We start from the raw sequence: 12,882 nt of genomic DNA on the forward strand, positions 1-12,882 counted from the left end.
AATACAAATTTTTAAACTTAATCTTTCGATTATTGATAGATTAAATTAAATAGATTGATAGTCAATCTAATAGAAGCCTATTACTGAAGAAATAAAATCTAATAAACAAGCATAACTACAGCCATGAAGACTCTGTTACTCTGCAGTCTATGACATTGGGATTTTACTATATAGGTCTATGGGATTTCCGACCGGCACGTAAACTGTCAAGTTCTACGTATTCTCTTATATTTTGTTGATTTAGTGTTTCATTCATTCATTTCATTAGGATACGCTGACATAGCATCTCAGGGCTCTTCAGGTTTTAATGTGTAATAACGGTGGTTTTTTAACTGTTTAGTATCTGTAAAAGTGCACAAATGTGGGAAAATGAAACAAAACCGCTGGACGTAACTTCTCGGGATCCTCCAAATAGTCCACCGAAAAAGTTTCAATAAATGATCACCATTTTACTGATATTACATTTCATCCCATTTTATTTCATTTAATTTCATCCCAGTTGATTAATGTTTCAAATTCATCATCTTCCTTTCATTACACTCCTTAATATCATTTTTCATAAAAATATTAACATAAATTAAAATAAGACCTGACTTAAAGGTCTCAGTTACCAGGTCATAAAATCTCTTAAAAAAAAAGTACAACATCCTTCAGTATCATAGATTATACACATATATTCGAGTTCAGTATTTTAAACCAGAAAGTTGTTGCGACAATTGTAATGACATTTTTTTTATTGTTTAAATGAGTGGACGAGCTCACAGCCCACCTGGTGTTAAGTGGTTACTGGAGCCCATAGACATCTACAACGTAAATGCGCCACCCACCTTGAGACATAAGTACTAAGGCCTCAAGTATAGTTACAACGGCTGCCTCGCCCTTCAAACCGAAACGCATGCTTCACGGCAGAAAAAAAAGTAGAGTGGTGGTACCTACCCGCGCGGACTCACAAGAGGTCCTACCACTATATTGGGTTGCCTCAACCAGTATCAGTATTACGTGAACTACTAACTACCTTTTTTACTTTAATAGTGTTTGAAAGTTTCCTTTTTATCAGGTGTTTAACACCACACTTTTTTCGTGGTTTCCAGAAAATTGAAAACAAATATATTAAATTGAAAACAAAAGAATGTATAGCTTCAAAATTATTGATTAATCTACAATGAGTTATGAGTAGGCTTTGTTCCACTTACTGTCCTCCTGGCTACACCCATGATTAACATAGCTGCTAAAGAAAGTTCCGACAGCTATTGTCAGTAGATCTGGTATAATACATATATATTAATATACAATGACTTATGGGCAATATATGCATTTCAAATCTTAGCTTAAAGAGTAAAATAATGTGTCAAAATAAAACATCTGATATCATTGCATATTATTCTTTTTTATTTTTTTTTCATCAGTTTAAATGGAAAATACAATTTCATTTATTTATAATGTTGTCATTTATTTTATGTAAACAAATATATTATAAAAGATTTACATATTACTATCAAAACAAAATATTCACAAAATGGCAGACTAACTAAACAATTACTTAGCTGTTCATCAAGCATGCTAACAATTGCATCATTTTGAGCTAAACAAGAAAGAAAGTTTGGCACTGATCCCATTTTTAATTCAATTTAACGTGAAGATGGCGTAAATGCATATTGCAGCAACACTATCAGTTTTGTCCTGCGAGTTAGTCTGTTTATCCAGATTTTGAATAGGTACCTTTTATAATGATACTTCACAACCTCTCTTCAGCTCATGTTTATTGCATGTTCTAATACTGACTACCTTAGATTTACACTTTCACATAATCACGGAGCAGACGTCTTGCGTATGCACTATACATTGCCTAGAAATATTAAGGGCAACGCCAAAGAGAGCCTAAAATCTGACTATTGTTTTTGTGGTAACTTGAGAGTTAAATAAACTAATCTGCTGCCTCAATCAAAATCAAAATTTAAGATGACTTAATTAAAGAAAAAAAAAACAACAAACGCTGGCTTCTTTCATAACAATACAGAATCCATTGAATGGATAAAATTAACTCAAAACATTCAAACAAATCAATCAAATTAAAAAGTACCTCTTCACTTTTCTGCATTACCCTGCCTTAACAAAATCATGCTATACACTTAGATAGATGACAAACAAAAAGCAATGGAAGAGGGCATGAGCAAAGGAAATCACAAATGTAATATACAATTCAGAAACATTTCAACACTGTAAAATTGCTTTCTAATATGTATATATATGTATGCTTATAAAATTGCAAACGTACAGCGAGACTATTCGCTTAACCTACACGAGTGCTTTTATAGTAGCAAAAATTTTAGGTCCCTTTCCACTGATACATGAAATGCCGAAAAGAAAAGTATAATTCATAAATTGTACCTATACTTTGTATATATTCTAATTTTTTTTTTACATTTTAATAATTTAAAAACAACCAGTACTTGGTCGAAATATTTTTTTTTTGTGTATTTTATATTTTGATGAATATTAAAAGCTAATTAACGTGAGCCGATGTCAGGATTCATAGCTAGTCGTCGTTCGCTCGAACCGGCTGGCAAGTTTCGGTCTCGTCCGCCCGACTCGAGCTATCATAAACGCATCTATACACAATAACACTACCGCATCTTCTATACATTTTGACTCTTATAATAATGCACTGATATTTCGAGGGGCACAAGGAATATCGCAGCATTGTTCCAATCGCGCGCCGAGCGCACGGGTCGCCGCCGCGTTCGGCCCGTAACGACCTAACACATATATATTTATAAATATATATTCATTTTTTATAAATTTTCTTTCTCTCCCTCATATACATTTATATTTAAATAAGAAAAACAAAACTACGTCTTTATACTTATACGTATCTAATTCGTACTTTATTTACATAGACGTAATATAGGATTTATAATTCATATTGTTCGGCGAATCGACATTCGACAGTCTTGACGGCGCACAGTGGGTCGATACTGTGATTTTAGTGACTTAGGGACCAACTTTGTTTTTTTATAAATTTTTTAATGTAGATAGATAGAACTCGTTAATCTCAATAATAATTGTTTTGGGCAAAAATTACAAAAACTTTATAGTTTGGTCAGAAAAATGTGTTTTGTGATTTTTTTGTATGGAGCGGGTCACATTAAATTAAATTCCTGCTAAGTACCGCGAGGTCCCGCTTTGAAACTTTATTTTCCTTATACCTTGTCTAGTCTACTAGCATTTGATGCTATGAACATGTGCATAAAGTTGCAACTCTGCCAAATAAATGGATCGAAAAAAATGAATAAATACATAGAATAAAAACCTTTATATATTTTTTTGTATGTGCTTTTAAGTTAAATTTGATATGGATTAGTAAGTAAAAGCACGTAATGATACCCATAATTACATAATACCTAACAACAATACATTTAGTAGGTCTCTAATTAAGCAATCTCTCTAATTATCAGGATAGTTAACATTATTTAATGAGGATAACTAGTTAAGCAGCCATTACTGGGTAGTAGAAAATATAGTAAACATTTGTTTGTCTCTGGAAGTATAAAGTGACCATGTTTATTATATACTACCTAGTGTTCGTTTATTCGTACTACTACTAACATCTCGTGATTGCGTTGTGATCTTGCTGTTTCCGTTATAATTGATAATTTTGTTAACAATTTGGAATTATTTATGATTTTAAGAGAGCAACTACAGTCGCTGTCTGATAATAAAAAACTCTTTCAATTCCTACAAAATCAAATAAAGGTGACCGAAGAGAAAAATTTTGAGCTCCAAAAATTATGTACGCAATTTTGTTCAAATGTAAGTGCAATATGGAAACGAAGTAGTCGCATGTTAGCACAGTTTATAAGAAAAAAATGTGATTGGTTAGAATGTGCAATAAACTGGCCCGAAGGAATGATACCTGAAGCTATCAACACTGCACATGAAAGGCTCGAGATTTCTAATACTGAAGATGTTGAAAATGTACCACCCTCAAATGTACTGCAGAAGCCTCGACATCTATTTTTGCACCTCGAAAACCTTTTGAAGAATTGGGATCCAGGCAAAAACGAAGACGCATTGAACAAATTTACCAATCGCTTTCGTTATCCCCGGATGAAATGAAAGCTACTACAATTGCTAGTTTGAGAAACACTAGAAATGAAGATGTAGGAGAAATAATGAACCACTTGTCAAATCACCCCGAAGATCTAGAAAAAGTTAAGGAGTATTTTTAGTAGTAATTACAAGTAAAGTGAAAAGTAGTACATATTCTCCCGATAAGGCAATATTAGTTTCACTTAAATTAAGTGGCAGTATATAAACCTAAGAGAAGCAGCAAGTGAAAATGGGTCTGATTTATACCCTTCTTAATATAAAATTAAGCAAGAAAAGACCAAATGTTATCCAGGAAAAGACGAGGTAATTATTACTGAAGAAGGAGCTGCTATTAAAATGCAAGCATTACTAAACTTGGCGCTATATAGGCTTTTAGATGTGATTACTTCGGATTTGGACTCTACAAGAGAGCTACTGCTTATAAGCAAATAGGCTTTGATAGAGCCACAGGTCAAAGTAATTATAAACAAAAAACTGAAACAGAGTTTGATGATTTATCTATTTTCATGGTCAGTCTAGTTCCTATAAGGCTTCAGAAATTTTATGGAACAATTGTTTGGGAAAACGACCTACCCTCATCAACTTTTTATTGCCGTCCAATAATGTTTAAATTTACAAAAGAAACGCAGTCAACAGTGACAATTATAAAAGCTAGCATAACAGAAGAAATAGAAAGACTTCAGCCATCAAAAATCAAACAAGTTGAAGTTAAGCATCAATTGCACATGATGATGATAGACGGCAAAATAACCTCATATTTGTCAGAAACATTTTCTGCTGTCTGTGATATTTGCAAAGCAAAACCGTCCGAGGTATTGTGGAGTGACTTGCTTATCAAAGAGAAAATAATGAAGAAATATTCCAGTATGGAATGCCATCTTTACATGCCTGGATAAAATGCATGGAGTGCTTACTTCATGTCGGTAAATATAATTTTATTACTTCACAATTTTTTCATCGTATGTAGTTTCCTGTGAGATAATTTTTTAAATGACACTTTTTTTGTTTACGTCTTATCGTTTGGACTTCAAGAAATGGAGTTGCAAGGGGCGATGACAAAGAAAAAATAACAACCAGAAAAAGTACTATACAGCAAGCGTTTAAAAAGGAATGCGGTTTACTTAAAGATGTTGTCAAGCAAGGAGTAGGAACAACCAATGATGGCAATACTGCCAGAAGATTTTTCAGGGATGCAGAAGAAACAGCCCGCATAACAGGAATACGTAAAGATTTAATAGAGAGGTTTCACGTGATTCTTCACTCTGTTGCATCTGGAGAGCGCGTTTCCAATTTTTCGGAATTTTTTAGATATACTGCAGAATTGTATGTTAATTTATATCCCTGGTATTATATGCCTTCCAGTATCTATAAATTGTTGGCACATGGCAGTGATATACAATAATGAAGAACTTTGGTGCCATTCGTATAGGAAAACTCTCGGAAGAGGCAGCGGAAGCTCGCAATAAAGATTTTCGGAAATATACAGAGAGTTGTTATTCAAGAATGAGAAGTAGAACGTCGACTAATGAGGATATTTTACACAATCTTCTTTCGTCTTCTGACCCAAAGATCGAAAGGTGAAACAAAATATATAATTTTAGAGAGATTGCATAATTAGAGACCTACTAAATGTATTGTTGTTAGGTATTATGTAATTATGGGTATCATTACGTGCTTTTACTTACTAATCCATATCAAATTTAACTTAAAAGCACTTACGAAAAAAAATATAAAGGTTTTTATTCTATGTATTTATTAAATTTTTTCGATCCATTTATTTGGCAGAGTTGCAACTTTATGCACATGTTCATAGTATCAAATGATAGTAGAATAGACAAGGTATAAGGAAAATAAAGTTTCAAAGCGGGACCTCTCGGTACTTAGCAGGAATTTAATTTAATGTGACCCGCTCCATACAAAAAAATCACAAAACACATTTTTCTGACCAAACTATAAAGTTTTTGTAATTTTTGCCCAAAACAATTATTATTGAGATTAACGAGCTCTATCTATCTACATAAAAAAATATATAAAAAAACAAAGTTGGTCCCTAAGTCACTAAAATCATAGAATCGACCCACTGTGCGGCGTGTCGAGTTCCGACCGCGGCGACGGCCCTCCTCTATATTTTAATGTACAGCAAATTTACAACAACATTTGATCAGAATACGCAAACTCAAAGATCTTAATCTAAATAATTATTATAACGTAAAGATGATCATGTACGTACCGCCCGCCTTAGCTGCTATAATATCAGCTATGTTAAGTAATAATAATATAATGTTTGCAGACGACAAATACGCCGCTCGACAAACGCCACTATTAAATATATAGTGCTGCAAATAAAAATAGGCCAAATTCAATGCTACAGTTCGTAGATGGGTTTAAACACAACCAAAAAAAAAACGAAGCACAATAAAAATTATATTGATTCGATAACGACTAAAATCCATCAAACGTAACAACGTAAAAACTATCGCAGTGGCGTATTTGTCGTGCCGCAAAAATAATATGTATTTCGGAAATTAGTACTTAATATATCACTATGATATAATAATAATTAAAAAAAAAGATGATGTCATTACTACTAAATACGGACTATTCTGTACAATGGACTATGATATATAATATATTCATTGAGATATAGATTTTTTTTTCTTTGTATAAATATGACAAAATACGATATATTTTCTGTCCAACTTTCTAACCAACTTATTTTAAACAACAATCGAGTAACATGTTTTGTCATAGCATTACTCCCTTTGTGACAGTATATTAAACGCGCAAAATGTTAGAAAGGGATTTTATCTATATACCTTATTTTATTATAATAAACGGTCTGAAATTTGTAAATACTCTAATATTCCACTTTGTTACTGACATGATACGATACATTATAATTACCGTACCATGCTAAGGCTCAAACGTAGTGATTAGTTTGATATCAGCTACGGTTTTTTCTGTGTGTAAAAATATATTTATTTATCTTTATTATATACACTATCCACATACTATTGGGTGCATCGATGAACAGTGCTCACAATCAAGGATTTCGACGAATGGAATGCATTTCTCACAATTTCCATTTCAATAAATTTAATAAGTTTAATATAATCAACAACCCCCCAATAAAATTCAACGCAAGAAATCGAAGATATCGAGAGAAAGCTCTTTTTTTATTCGTTTAGTTAAAACATGATAATACGTAAAATAAGCAATTACGTATTGAGTTATTAAAAAGAAAAAGAAAAAAAAAACGATTGCCTAAACTAGTGGTAACAAAGTTTAAATTGTAATTGTTGAAATCGTTTATAGACAAAAAAAAGTGCGGTGTGGGGAAATTAAATTATCGTGATAATCTTCTTTTTAGTTCACGTATAGTTTACAAAAACGAAACGCGGCCGCGGTCCATGTCGTCTGGTATCGAAATCGATAAAACTCTAGACAGTTTTTTTTTCAAATTTTTTTTACAAAAGTTTTAGCCTCTAATAATTTAAATGAGTCTTGTTGATTGTTTTCGTTAATGAGTATTCAATATAACAGAGTCCGAATGAAAAACTATACATTCAACAATAGATTTGTACCGCCCACGGTCGTTTTCGTATTAAATGAAGAATTCATTAATTTCATTATAATTAAGAGAAATAAATTAAAACTCAAAGTGAAACATTTAATCATCTAATATCAGGACCATAATATTGAGCATTATAATGAGTAAAAAGCGAACAATTAAACAAAAAAACAAAAAAAAAAGTGAGCAACAAAAGGGCACTTGTGAATTGACCGAACAACGCGATATTACTAGTGAATTCTCTAATGATATTCACGAATTAACGTTTATATCACTCCAACAAGAACAAAGTTAAGAGGAACAATTTTGATTTCAAACTTTACAAAAAAAAAAAAACAAATAAACAATATTTCTAGGTTAAATATTCGTGATTTCTCCTAGAACAAAACGTTTTCCTCTTAAGGTTTGCACGATCGAGTTTTACAAACGAATTTATCTTATTAAAACAATTGACAAAGTTTTTTTTTTTTTCGATTGGAAATTTAAAAAATTAATGAGAAACGTCAAACTTTGACATATTAATTGACAAAAATCAACCGAAGTAACATTGTTCAACAAGCCTTAGCAAAAACCTATACAAACATCGTATTCAATTACACCTACAAGTTTATATACGCATTTAACAACAAACGAGAATTTACAAATTAATGATATATTAAGATTTCACGAGACGCGGTTGACAACGAATTTTGCATAAAGGAATAAAAAATGGACTATCGCAAAGATTTTTGCATTATTTTTTCTTTCGATGATTAAAAAAGGAGTAATAATAATAATAATCAGAATCACTTAATGCTAAAAATAATTTTCAAATATGGACGTCAATCTCAGGACAAATAATATGAGACGGTTATATTCCGTACGCTCGAGCCAAAGTGATGTTCATTTTATGAGAAATTTATTATGTAACGCAGTGTAATAAATACAGTTAAATGGCTCAAGCGTATACTAGAAAACACTAAGTTTTTTTTATTGTATTATGGAGGGTTTGACCAAAAGGACCAGAATCTTTGCTTATTTCTAATGGATGTTCAGAACTGGCCGGCTGTTACTAAAATTTTTCAAAAAAAAAAAAATCAAGTAATTATGAAATTATACATACAGGATGGATAAAATGGGGAAGTACAAATCAACAAGTAAGTGGCGTGCGAAACGATTCAAAAAATGTATAATACATATAATTTATTTAGTGAGACAGCAAAACGGGGATTCCCTGGTAAGTAATTAATACCCAAACTATGTTATTATTTGTTGAAAAAAGTACAACTCACGACTATAGTTTTTGGACATGTGGCCTTCTGTCCGCCATCGAACCGATGTAAAATCGAAAAAATACATTTTGTATGACGAAGCCTATTGATGACGTCAATGATGAGAATTAAATTTCTACAGGAAACATGGTATTTAAGATAAATGGATGGTAATTTGAATATAAAACGCAAAACTGCGATAAAAATTAAAAATTTCGCCATTGAATTGATTAAGGCGAAAATTTTCAATCATTGAATGAAGTTGTACTTGTTTTGTCAAAGAAAGGAATTTAGTGTAAACATTTCTGAGATTATTTCAGGCACTGATGACTACCATTGTATTCCACCCTGCATTAACTCATGATTGTCAAGCAGAAAATGAAAGAGGAGGCAACTAATATGTCGTGTTTTTATCGTAAAATACGTTTGAATTAAGCAAGGACTAATTACAGTTAATTTTGTTTTATGACAGACATCGGCAGAGATTTTAAGCGTTAGGTATCTTACACTTGGGTTCTAGATCATTGGTTATTTTATGCTTCTTAATCATTTTGATCGAAACAGAGTTTAGTTTCGGGAATATATTTACCCGAAATTCGATGCCAATTCAATTGCACGGAAGTGTACTAGAGGATCAAGGGATGCAATGAGAATAAATCGCGTCTGGCGACCGTGAAGAAGTCGTGTTCCAATAGGGGAATCGAAATAACTCGCCACAAACCGCCATATAAACCGAGAAATTTATTTCTGCACAAATGTAGGTCAAAGCTCAAGGCGGTATCGTGGATCCGACAGAATAAAAACACGACACATTCAAACGCAAGCGCTAACCGATTATTATCAGAAATCAACTTGAAAATATTTCACTACCAATAACAAAGTTTAACAAGAACATTTTTGATATATTCCCCTTCTCTAAATATATATATAAAGTATGTACAACATGCAATCTGGGCAAGACGAATTTGAAATAAAATGAACGTCCAACATTAAACATATGGATGGATTTATAAAAGCGAAAGGACGATATCGGGCTAAACATTATACAAAAGGTTTTGATAATTGTTTTCTACAAGGCCAACAGACGTAAAAATTGACTTATTCGAATCGTTATCGGTGTAACTGTTCAATTGTAAGAAAACCTTGACCTTGCATAAAGAGAAATAGTAAAAATAATTCAGCAATACTTTTGGACAATGATAACAATAGACGGCAATAATTTTCAAATGGAATAAAAAATGTGGACGAACATATACGATTGGACTATTAAATATTCGACAATTGAATATTCATATATATATATTTATATGAATATAAAAATTATTTACACGATAAGAAATGAAACAACCGCACTTATCTTAACGTTCCGATAAGAAATGTAGAACATTGATCTGTGGAGTTGGTTTACTGTTTGTCATTGCCAGTGACATTTCGATAATCGATTTCACGCACCCTAATGTCAATGACAAACAAAAATTAGAGGGGAGGGGTTAGCTTTGAGGGGGGGGGGGGGGGGCAATTCGAATTTCAATAGCGGCTTTTGTCGTAATTCACTTCAATAGCATTTTTATCGCATACTAAATATAGACATTTTACTGTGACAACAACCGATAGTGAAACTTGAATCTGACTTGAACAGAACCTATTTTTGTATTTTGTTATTTTTTTTTCAATAAACAATTTCGTTAAAGTACCTAAACATGAACGAAACAAATTATAGGTCTATAATATCGCGAGAATGTCATATACTCGTACTTCTCAAATATATATATGTAATATGTAACAGCGTATGTTTGTGTTTAAATCAGTACGTGCTCGGACATCGGATGTTAGGGTAACCGTTCTCATTCGACACCTTGGGATATGTTGTTTTGAAATATTTACAGGAAAATCGTATATTTTTTGCATTTTATCGAGACGCGGGTAATCGCTAAGCAAAATGTTCACAACGAAACATCAGTCTTTATATTCAACTAAACACCAATACGCCTGTTGCTTTTGTTCAAAGAAGAAGCATGTTGATGCTAAGCATTCAAGTGTGAATAAACGAGGTGACTTATTTTCAAATCTTTGAATAAAAAAAGCAAATGGCCGATATTTGTTGGATCGTTTTGAGTCTCTGTGTAGTTGGCATTCAAGAGTACCCGTCTTGACATAACTAATAATTGAAGACATGAGTGGATGAAGGGGTTAAGTACAAATTTAAAGATTTTTTTAGTTTTTACATTGAATGAAGGTGTTAGGTGCCTGTAAATCACATTAGACCTTAAAACTCCAGATTTAAAGGCTATTTTCAGAAATTGCATGTGATGAAGGAGTTATGTACGAAAAAAAGTACAAGTTTGTTACCAGTTTTTTCAAAATTAACAAATTGTATCGAAATCCCCATTATCCACTCACGTCTTCAATTGGCATAACTAATAACAGTGATTCTCATACATTTAGCAAGCCACAGCGGACCGTGGTCAGGATTCGGTGATATTTAATAAAATAACAACGCCCGTGTTGGAGATAGTAAAGTATATTAGTGTGATTTTGTCGAACCGTCTGTAATAGTGTCGGTCAAATGTCTTACGGTTACCTTAACATCGACGTCTAGAGGCGGCCAATTTGGCAGGTCGCCGCGTGTCTCATCAATACATAAATATCATACAGGGCCAAGTTCATTAACGCTATAATCTCGATTTTTCGTAATTTACTAAGACCCCTGATAATAGCGAGGCAACTGCAACTTCTAATATTTTTAAAGCCTCACGCCATTGTCTTTACAATACACACACACATCGCAACCGAAACACTTAACCGTCCATTGTGTCACGAGTTTTCACAATGGCGCCGTAAAAACGAATTGCTTTGTAAAGAACTGGAATTATTGTGAGATAAATTCACAATAATATCAGTTTATAATAATACCGGTTGTGTTAAATCGTGTATTCAAAAGGCCTAAAGGTAAATATTGAGACTGCGTTCAAATTTCGTCAGTATGTATGAAATTGTAATATGAGATAATTAAAAAATAAAAGACGTAATCACCGCTTTCGTCAAACCTGCCTAATAACTAAAACAGCAAAAAGATTCGCAACGCGTTGTTTAACAATCTCAACACAGAAAGTCGACGTGAATACATCTACAGAAATCTTACATAACTGCAGAGTTAAAAGAAAAACAATACGATTTTCATATTAATAAAATACATATTTCAAAACTATTCGCTAACATTATGCATTCATTACTTTTATCACTGAAATTTCTCAATTCGGCCTGAACGTTTAGAAACACAGATTAAATATAAAGTGTGACATTAAAAAAAAAAACAAAGCGTTGGAACACAAAACGACATTTGAAAAGGCATTCCGAAGAGTCAGCGCGGCTTCGTCAGAACCGTCGAGTCGCAGACCAAAAACGCACATGAATAATAATAATAATAATAATAATATTAATATATCTATATATGTACTATAATATATTTAAAAAAAGCTTAACATCTGTCACTGTACGGGAGCCACTTCGTATAAAAGAAGAATATTATTATTCGAAGGGACCAGGGGAAGAACAAGCTATGGTCACAAACACAACATTCTCGTACTGTAATAAACAAATTTTTGATTGATGACTTGATCTTTATTAGAGTTTACTAAAAAGCCTTAAATGCGTCATTAAATAATAATATATATTGTAATGCGGATTGTAACGTCGAATTTAAAACGGATTTTTTATAAAATGTATTTATTTGTAGCATCGCTTGTTATTCCGCTGTACCTTTCGTTTTGGTCGGTTACATTGTCCAGCGCGTAGTGCGAGGGCGCGTAGTGCGGGGCGCGTAGTGCGGGTCGCGCAGTGCGGAGTCGCGTCGCACTAGAGGCTGCGGGCGGCGGGCGCGGCGTTGCTCGATTGTCAGTACGCCTGAGTCGTACTCGCCGTCGATACGCGATCCTGCTTCAGGTTGCGCTG

The 12,882-nt window shown here is 32.9% G+C and overlaps 1 protein-coding gene across 1 annotated transcript in view; it reads right to left on the minus strand.

Annotated features, from left to right (window-relative positions):
- Nucleotides 1–1,368: 1,368 nt before the first annotated feature.
- The window catches only part of LOC101740554 (RNA polymerase II elongation factor Ell), a 60,519-nt gene continuing 49,005 nt past the window's right edge, over nucleotides 1,369–12,882 (minus strand). Inside the window, exon 13 of the mRNA XM_038018580.2 lies at nucleotides 1,369–12,879. Coding sequence (XP_037874508.1) covers nucleotides 12,826–12,879 — 54 coding nt within the window. The 3' untranslated portion in view covers nucleotides 1,369–12,825. The remainder of the gene's footprint in view (nucleotides 12,880–12,882) is intronic.

The sequence above is a fragment of the Bombyx mori genome, chromosome 21 (assembly GCF_030269925.1).
Source record: "Bombyx mori chromosome 21, ASM3026992v2".
Lineage (NCBI taxonomy): Eukaryota > Metazoa > Arthropoda > Insecta > Lepidoptera > Bombycidae > Bombyx > Bombyx mori.